Below are 8,713 nucleotides of genomic sequence, written 5' to 3' on the forward strand. Positions count from 1 at the left end.
AGAGACAAGTACACCAACATGCTCATTACCATACAATCCTGCTGGTGAAGCAAGAGAAGAGAGAAACCAGATCATCCAACGTCCATCATCATGCTACCATGCACAATGCATTTATTTCTTTCCATACGCCCGGTCGATGTCAGCCCGGTATTTGTTCACAATCTTCTTCCGTTGTAGCTTCTGCGCCGCCGTTGTAAAGCCCTGATATCTCGTAGTTAGTCCATGTCCTTGATAACAAGACGGCCGTTCACATACGTTCTGCGGATTCCACTCCTCTTCAGCCAACACAACTCCGTCGATGATCTCAATGCCCTTGAGGCGACCTTGCCGGCCGTAGTTCTGCAGCTCCTTCAGAACCAACGACTTGACCTTCTCGTTGTGGATCAGCTTCTCCACCGGCTCATCCTTGATGCCGTTCTCTGCCGCCAGTTTCAGCAGAGCTGGCTCCGCCGGCACGATGATCGCGACGGGTTTGTTCTGATCCTCTGCCGCGTAGACACAGATGTTGGCCACCACCGGAGAGGCCCGGTACACCGACTCCAGCTTCTCCAGCGCAATGTACTCGCCGTTGAGCGTCTTAACCAAGTTCTTTTTCCGGTCAATCACCCGAAGATGCCCGTGCTCGTCAAACTCTCCGATATCTCCAGACTTGAACCATCCATCCTCCGTGATCGCCGCCTTGGTTTCTTCCTCATTCTCATAGTACCCACTCGTCACGCTGGCGCCGCGGATCCAAATCTCACCCTGCGGGAACGGCTTATTCTTGACCGTATAGCCCGCCTCGGGGAAGTCCACCAGCTTGACCTCGATCGACGCCGGCGGCTCACCCAGCGCATTCGGGTTCCACGCAAACGGGTCTTGCAGCGCGCCCATTGCCGTGGTCTCGGTCAAACCGTAACCGCTGATCATGGGCGCGATAGCGTACGAAATGAACTTTAGCGTGTCCTTGGCAACCGGCCCGCCTCCGTTCATCAGAATCCGAAGGCGTCCGCCCGTGGCCTCCTTGACCTTCTTGAACACCACCGAATCCAATACCCCGGAGCCGGGGAGGCCGCGGGACAAGAGAAACTCCTTCGCGCTCAATGCGCCCCAGAACAGGTTCCGGGCGAGGGCGCTGGACTTGTTCACCTGAGCCAGAATTCCTTTCCGCACCGTCTCGAATACAGCTGGCACGCCGACCATGACCGTCGGCCGAAATTCTTTGATGTCTCCGTGGCAGTTCCTGACCGACGATTCCGACAGCGTTTTGGGGCTGCCGTAGCCTAGTGTGCCACCCCAGTACATCGTAACGTTCTCAAACACGTACTCCAGGATATGCGATAGAGGGAGATAGGCGAGCAGCGAGTCGCCGGGCCCAACGTACGGGCCGACGTTGACCGTCACGCCAGCAACTGGGGCATGTTAGCTCAAAAATCAATAGTCTCCGCGAGTTCACGAAACACTTACTGGCTGCAATAACATTCTTATGGGTCAGCGGCACACCCTTTGGTGGTCCCGTCGTTCCCGAGGTGTACATGATGCAGCAGAGGTCCTCGGGTGTCGGCGGCACCGGCTCCACCGGATTCTCCTCGCCGGACTTTCGTAGCGCCTCCCAATCCAAAACCTTGATGTTGGGATATTCCGAGGCCAGCCGGTCCAGATGTTCTTGCTTCACCTCGCCGTCGGAATTGTAAATGATGTACTTGATGTTCGCGGCGTCGCCGGCCGCCTTGAGTACGTTCAACAGGGAGGGAAATAATGACGGATCCAAGAAAATGCCCTCGCTCTTGGTTTGCACCATCGAGTGACGCAAGCCGTCCTCGCCGAGGGTGTCGTAGGCGGTCACGATGGTGATGGACTGCGAAGCGGCACCTACCCCAAATAGTCAGTGTCTGGTTGGCAAATCATGACCTCTGCGATGATGCCGCCTACCATGAGCTGTTGATAGCCATTTCAAGCTATTTTCACGGTCAGCTTGGGCTCATGACTGAACAAACGTGGCAAAGCACCTACCTGGTCGCCGCGTAGATCATCAGTCGGCTACCCTTTGTCAACCCAAGATTGGATAACCCGGCGCCGAGCTGGATGACCAGCTTTTCGTATTCGTTATAGGATAGGTAGGAGTAGCCGGACAGCTCGTAGTAGGTCCATTGCTTTTCCACCTCCTCCTCGACACCATTGACTACCTTCTTGACCTTCTTGTTCTCAACATGGGTCTTGATCAAACGGCGCGCGCCGACACACTTGGCATTGCCGAAAACCTTTGCGCCCCGCCGGACGATGTCGAAAGTGGTCTTGGTGTCTTCATCCGGGGTTTCCACAAGCTTGTCCTTGGCGGCGACAATACGACGAGGAATGGTCTCGCCTTCGACCGGTTCATATCCAGGGGCCTCCACGGTGAAAGGCCCCTTCTTCACCATGCGCGGTTGAATATACAAGAGGTGGCCTGACATATTTGGCGGCGATTCAAGGGGGTGTGCGGTTGGGACTTGGAAAATTGGGGGGGGGGAAGATTTACACAGAAAAAGGGCTTCCCAGGGAAAAGAGGAAAACAACAAACGTCAGAACCGGGGCACAAATTGTTGGGGAAAACAGGGCCGGGCCAGTCGCGGCGTGTGGGGAAGCTAAGCAGATTTTCTCAGGCTCCCGCGCCACCTTGCACAATGCTCCAGGGGGACTGGCAGCATACAAATACACGACGGGATGAGGAGAAGAGACGAAGAGGAGGAGGCGGAGAGCTCTGGGAAATACGAAGGGTCTGGCAAAGCCCGGAAGCTCTCCCCTGCTCCTCGCTTGGCTTGACAGGTTACAAATTATTACAGGAGCTTACCCGGTCACAAATGGAGTTTAGGCCGCAGACACTAGTCCAGATAGCTCCGTATTTGCGACCATAGCGCAAGGAGGCCCATCCGATTGGCCTCTCCAGATCTGGCCATCCGATGGGAGTAGCATCGCAGCCTGGTCGCGTTCTTGTCGTGTGCGCGGTACAAGAAACTCTGTTCTTGTGCTTGTACTCATGTGTACTCGGTACCAATTGGCACAGGAGGATTCCGGCTAATTGGAAACTCGCCATCATGAAATTAATTGAGAAAATCTGATATTGCGATACTTGATAAGATCCAGGGTCAGATAAACTAATTGATCCTACCAGTTAGCGTCATGATCTCACTCAAAGCCAGCCACTCTTCGGATTGGGCTTAGGTAAGGAGTACTCCGTCGTGACAAGCAACCCACTAGAGGTAGAGGCTGACTAACTAGAGGTTTACGAACGGGTGTGAACTGGATCTGCGGCAAGCCAAAGCCCCCAATCTTGGCCCCAACCGTCTGTAACCCAATCAAGAAACCGATTACGCACGGACCAATCAGCGCCAAGCGTGATGACATAAGAACCCTTTCCCCTCTGCGGAAGATCACCTGACCCACTGGAGCAGTCTTGGGAGAGTGACGACACAGGGCCAAGTTTCCAGACACTCAGCGGGCAAAAAAAAAGAAAGCAATGCGATCCCTGGACGTGTTGCTGGCAAGGGTTGGCGAGGAGGTCGTGGACGCGGACGAAGGTAAAAATTTCCGAGAGGGCTGATACCTAGGTTCAACGCAAGCTGTGAACTTAAAACATTTCCACACATGAAAGCTTCCAAGCTGATCCGAAAGATTCTCGTAGAGTCCTTTCTGCTCTTTGCACGCGACATTCCCTCGCAAAACCTCGGCTTCATCGATGCCAGCGCGTCCACGGTCGAAGTTAGTGTTCATGGCCACGAGTTTAGTATTATGCAGTCGCCAGGGGTCCTCGCATCGCGGCGGGCCGGGGGCACAACGGGTGCTGGTACTGTAGTAACTTTATCTGGCCCAAGCTTGTGATTATGATTCAAACAATAGTCCAAGTAGACGAGATAGCTAACATAGGGTTGTCTTTAATCCTCTCAGTGCTGTGGAAGATTTCGCCTCTCCTCGCGGAATGGATTTCCGCGCCTCAAAACCTCTTGCGAACCGAAGGCGTGCTCACTCCATCATCAGCAGTCGTGGAGCTTGGTTGCGGCATCTCCGGTTTGATTGCGCTGTGCTTGGCTCCGAGCGTTGGCACGTACGTGGCGACGGACCAGGACTACGTCTCACGCTGGTTCCGCAGCAACGTCGAAGCGAACGCCACGGCTGCCCTGAGATTGTCCGAGGATTTGCACCGGTTCCAGGAAAATGATCACCAGAGCTCCCGAAACCGGCGACACAGGGAGAAGCGGGGTTCAAAACTTAAAGTATCGGTCGGGAAGAAGACCTCGCGGAATGAAAAGGGCGGAGATGAGGACAGCCATGAAAAGATTGGCGGCGGGTTAGGGTTAGACAACATATTCTTCACACCGCTAGACTGGGAACTCGATGATCCTTCCACTTTATCTGTATCAACGACGGAGCCAGACCGCACCGGATTCGATGTTCTCATCTCCTGTGACTGCATTTACAACGAAGCTCTGATCCCTCCCTTTGTACGGACATGCGTCGATATTTGTCGCATGCGTCCGGCATACCAGTCGACGCAGGATTCCTTGGACGGGGGAGAACACCGCCCAACAGTATGCCTGATCGCACAGCAGCAGCGCTCCCCTGAGGTCTTTGAGTCCTGGTTGCGAGAAACGCTGCGTTTCTTCCGCGTCTGGAGGGTGATTGATGATGCCTTGCCTGAGGCACTTCGGTCCGGTTCGGGCTATTTGATTCATTTACTCGTGCTGCGCGAGGAAAGCACATGATTCGGCATTTGATAGCATTCACGGTTACTCTTTGCCTTGCAGAATATAGTTTATATCAGAAACTTTTCACAGGCCTTTACGGGCGTTTCGTTTCGCGTTCTCATGCATGAATCTCTCTATCATTGCTCCCTGACAGGATTTGGACTATAAATTACTCGGCCAATTCGTTGCTGCAGGGGAAGCCTTTCGGTCCAGCTCCGACTCCGATTCCGGCGGATCGATCATTGCCGCGATTGTTGGCTTCATTGTGCTGTTTACGCGCGACGGCGACGCTTCTCGCACATTCGGGGACGTGGCGGCACTTTCCGCGTTGTCGGGCTCCGTCTGCTGCGTGGTTACCTCTTCGTTATCCTGTGGCGGTGATGACAGCGCCGCAGACTCATCGTCATCATCGTCAGCCTCGATATGCTCGGAACCCCCTCGGCTGCCGTCGTCAGGCGTGGGGCGTTCCCTCTGTTGCTGCGGTGGCCGTGGGGAGTCGGGATCGTACACGGTGCCGCACAGCTCCAGTGCCCGCGACTGGCTGCCGAGGCTGCGATTCTTGTGCTTCTTCGTCAGGTGGCACATGAACCCATGCAGCGTTACGAAGTCGGATTTGCCACATCCAGGCATGGGGCAGTCAAGATAGACAAGTTGTCCGTCGGACGGCCGTTTCCACAAGGCGCGACCATTCGGGTCGTAGGACGCGGGGCGGCCATGCCGCTCGCTCCATGCTTCCGCATTTTTGATGGTGTATTTTTGCTTTTTCCGGAATGGCCCCGGTGTGGTGTAATTTTGGACAGAAGCAGGCTGCAATGGTGCCAACGGCTGCTCCATCGTGACCGGAGCTGAAGGTGCTGCTGGTGGTGGTGGTGGTGGCGGTGGCGGCGGTCGAATCTCCGGTGGCCGTGACTCTGACTGCCATGACTCTGTTTTCCATGGCTCTGGTAGGTGAGGCTGCGGAGGGCTCTGTTGTTTAAAGCAAGCCAGTGCCGTAGCGGCATTGGTTTCGGAGAGACGACGCCGCGTTAACCGTTGCGGCGATTCGTCTCGGGGATCGTGTGTGAGACCCATTGCTTCCCTCTTTAGCCGTTTTCTCCGACGTCGCAGTTCCTATATACACATATGTTAGGGCAGGTAATGATCGAGACACAATCGGGAGTACCTCTTCCTCAGCCTCCGCTCGTTCCGTGACCATCCGGAACTCCTCATCCTCGCGCTTGCGCTTGTTCAGCATGTACGCACGCACCGCAGCGCGATACGCCTCTTCCTGCTCCAGCTGCTTGAGGCGACTCTCGATCTGCTCCAGCTCTGCCGTTATGGACGATGCCGAACTTGGCGGAGGCAGGGTTGGTGGTGGCGCTGAGCCGGGTGGTGGCGCGGAGCCTGGTGGTGGGAGATGGTGCAAGGAGGGGAACTGAAATCGCTGCGACGGCAACTGTGGGCTCTGCTCCAGAGCAGAAATCGGGGACGCCCGGTAGGCAGTTGGTGCCGAAGATGGCGGCGCACAGGTGGCCGGGTTGGGACTTAGGGCGACAGAGGAGTACGTTGTGCTATTCATCGTGTGATTTGGCCCCGAACTCGAGCTGCTCACGCCTGATTCACTTATTCCTGCTGGTTGACCTGGCGGCGTTGGCTCTGCCACCGTCATGACTCGATAGGTCTGCATCCGTGGTTAGATTGCCTTTCTCAACCCGACACTGGATACTGATCGGTAAATGGACGTTATCATTCAGCTGTCGGGGGCCAGTCCAACATATTACAGTACTCCTTTTGGGATCAGCCTCGCAATGACAAACATTTTGCGCGCACACGCCAATGCACTCCAAACGGCCCAGCCAAGATCAGTACCTCGGCTTACCACCTATCTGGTAGCCTTTCCAGCCTCGACTAGAATGTCCTCGTAGGCAGCCAACCGATGGGGAAGTGTGTAAGCAGGGACTTATATATAATCCAGTCTCAGGAACACGCAGGGAAAGCTCGGTGTAAAGCAGGTAATCATAAAATTCTCATCCTGATATAAACTTACCGTTTTACCGAATTACCTAGAACCAAGAGTATCCCCAAACACGATGCTTTGGCAAGTAGGCACAGGCCAATCCGAGGGCAATCAAATCAATCAGAGCTCTCGGAAATCGCGTTTAAGGTAGCAATTATTTCCGTGTTGGTTCGCTCTTTGGGCGTTCAGGTAAAGGAAGGGCATCCACACGTCCAATCCAGATCGAGCCGGGTGCGTACTTAGTATGATGCAGTTTTGTTTGATCTTGACATCAGTCCGAGCCCACCAACTGCTGAAGCCCGGGGGAGACGAGGGCAACAACAAAGCTCAATAGAAACGGTCGCAGTAGATTTTGTTCACGAGGTGGATGGCTTTTTGATAAAAAGAGAAACCCACTTGTGATGGATCGAGGTGCGGATTTGCGAAAATAATTCTGGAATTGGATGCCCTCCTTGATATATAGGGTCTATAGAAATGTACATATCCTCAGGAATGAAATGAAAACGAGGTGAGGGAAAATGAAACGAGGGCCAAAGGGATGCGAAAAAGAGAGTAACGAGGAAAGCAAAATCGAGGAATCTACACCCTTGATAATCGGACAGGTCGTTATTGAACTAAATAGGTCCCTAGTATCGAAGGAGGTTTCGTCGTACACGCCATATTATACATTGCTAAGGGCACAGCCATCATATCATTCACGCCAAACCCATCCAACGAGTAAGGGAAGTTTGTTTACGTCGAAATCGAACGCCAACTGATGATTATGTTGAACTAGTCTCGGCACGGCATTGAAAAATCGGATCCAGACTGTGTTAGCCGTTGGATATGTCATTCGTCCCACAGGCCAGCGTCAGAAAAGTACAACTAACTGCTAGAAAAGCTTCATTTCTTTGGGCCCGAGTGGGACCAGAAAGTTGAAAGATGGGCCCCATTTTATGCTTCTTTTGATTTTTTTCTAATCTTGTTTCGAGCTTCTTTGGGACAACCAACGGGCCATATTCGTTTATACCAGATCGGAGATTGTGGAGATGAGTTGCGATTGGATCGATGTTGATTAGTTCGATCACGAAGAAGGCCTTGGCTTGTGGAGTGTCGGCAAGGGAAAGTTTAGGTTAGAAATTGAAATTGATGGCTTAGACTAAGCATTGACGGCGAAAGAGAGACCTGGGTGCTGGGAGAAAGTTGCTTTTGCCCAGTCTCCGCCAGTGAAGCATCAAAAAGTTTTAGGATAGGATGGACCATATCGACACAGGAACAATTACCCTCACGTCAAGTGGGTGGACCTTGCATGTACGAGCCAAGGAGTATTGTTCGAATAATGTCCTGGAGATTACGGAGGACAGTGAAATCTTCTTGGAAAAGTCCGAGTTAGAATTGGAACAGCCGGAGACCATTTATGAACGAGTCAGTCTGCACCTTACGAAGACGTAAGCTCTGTTAACAGCTAATCAGAGTCAACGATAGTCAGTTATGCATATCATTAAACTTCATCGACGCAACGTTGGTCGGATGGCGATGCTTGATTTTTAGCATTTTCGTTCCTTGGCCGGGGACAGGCAGTCAAGCTAGGCGGCCGCGAGGCTCAAAACAACGTGATGAAACACCGACAGTTAGAGTAAGTAGCAGTAGTTGCTCGTGGTCGTAGCTCTGTTGGACCTCTGGGCCACTGTTCAAGTTATTCAAGCAAGGATGTACTAGTTATCTCTTTTCGATCATCTGAGCCCTCGTGTCCTCCGTAAAATACGAGAATACGGCTGAATCGGCATCGACATCAATCACATCATCAAATCAGGCTGGCAAATCTCTCCTCAAGACAAGGAAGACAAACTCAAGAAACGATGCGCATCCCAACCAATCAATCCTAATCTCAATGACAACGAGTTGACCTCTCCAGCGATGTGCAGACGGCGAAAGCAGGACACACTCTGGTTGGGTGATCCTGCAGCCATACGGACCAAACTGGTCCGTTGATCAGCAACCCACCACAATATTCTTCTGACGTAAAAAAAAAAAAAAA

At 53.0% G+C, this 8,713-nt stretch overlaps 4 protein-coding genes across 4 annotated transcripts; 1 reads left to right on the plus strand and 3 right to left on the minus strand.

Annotated features, from left to right (window-relative positions):
- Nucleotides 1-111: 111 nt before the first annotated feature.
- VTN49DRAFT_158 (uncharacterized protein) lies at nt 112-2,432 on the minus strand (the record flags this gene model as incomplete). The annotated part of the gene is made up of 5 exons (XM_069409209.1): nt 112-201; nt 256-1,391; nt 1,447-1,851; nt 1,912-1,937; nt 1,993-2,432. 5 exons carry the CDS (start codon nt 2,430-2,432, stop codon nt 112-114), a joined length of 2,097 nt encoding a protein of 698 aa, XP_069271619.1.
- Nucleotides 2,433-2,493: 61 nt separating this feature from the next.
- Nucleotides 2,494-2,997, minus strand: VTN49DRAFT_159 (uncharacterized protein; the record flags this gene model as incomplete). Its single annotated transcript, XM_069409220.1, has 2 exons — nt 2,494-2,737; nt 2,840-2,997. The coding sequence occupies 2 exons, from the start codon at nt 2,995-2,997 to the stop codon at nt 2,494-2,496; spliced, it is 402 nt and encodes a 133-aa protein (XP_069271620.1).
- A 478-nt stretch (nt 2,998-3,475) lies between these two features.
- On the plus strand, nt 3,476-4,718 carry VTN49DRAFT_160 (uncharacterized protein; the record flags this gene model as incomplete). The annotated part of the gene is made up of 3 exons (XM_069409232.1): nt 3,476-3,536; nt 3,641-3,802; nt 3,904-4,718. 3 exons carry the CDS (start codon nt 3,476-3,478, stop codon nt 4,716-4,718), a joined length of 1,038 nt encoding a protein of 345 aa, XP_069271621.1.
- Nucleotides 4,719-4,862: 144 nt separating this feature from the next.
- VTN49DRAFT_161 (uncharacterized protein) lies at nt 4,863-6,366 on the minus strand (the record flags this gene model as incomplete). Its single annotated transcript, XM_069409243.1, has 2 exons — nt 4,863-5,810; nt 5,863-6,366. 2 exons carry the CDS (start codon nt 6,364-6,366, stop codon nt 4,863-4,865), a joined length of 1,452 nt encoding a protein of 483 aa, XP_069271622.1.
- Between the last annotated feature and the right edge of the window lie 2,347 nt (nt 6,367-8,713).

This window comes from Thermomyces lanuginosus, assembly GCF_041956635.1.
Source record: "Thermomyces lanuginosus strain ATCC 200065 unplaced genomic scaffold VTN49scaffold_12, whole genome shotgun sequence".
Taxonomy (NCBI): Eukaryota; Fungi; Ascomycota; class Eurotiomycetes; order Eurotiales; family Trichocomaceae; genus Thermomyces; species Thermomyces lanuginosus.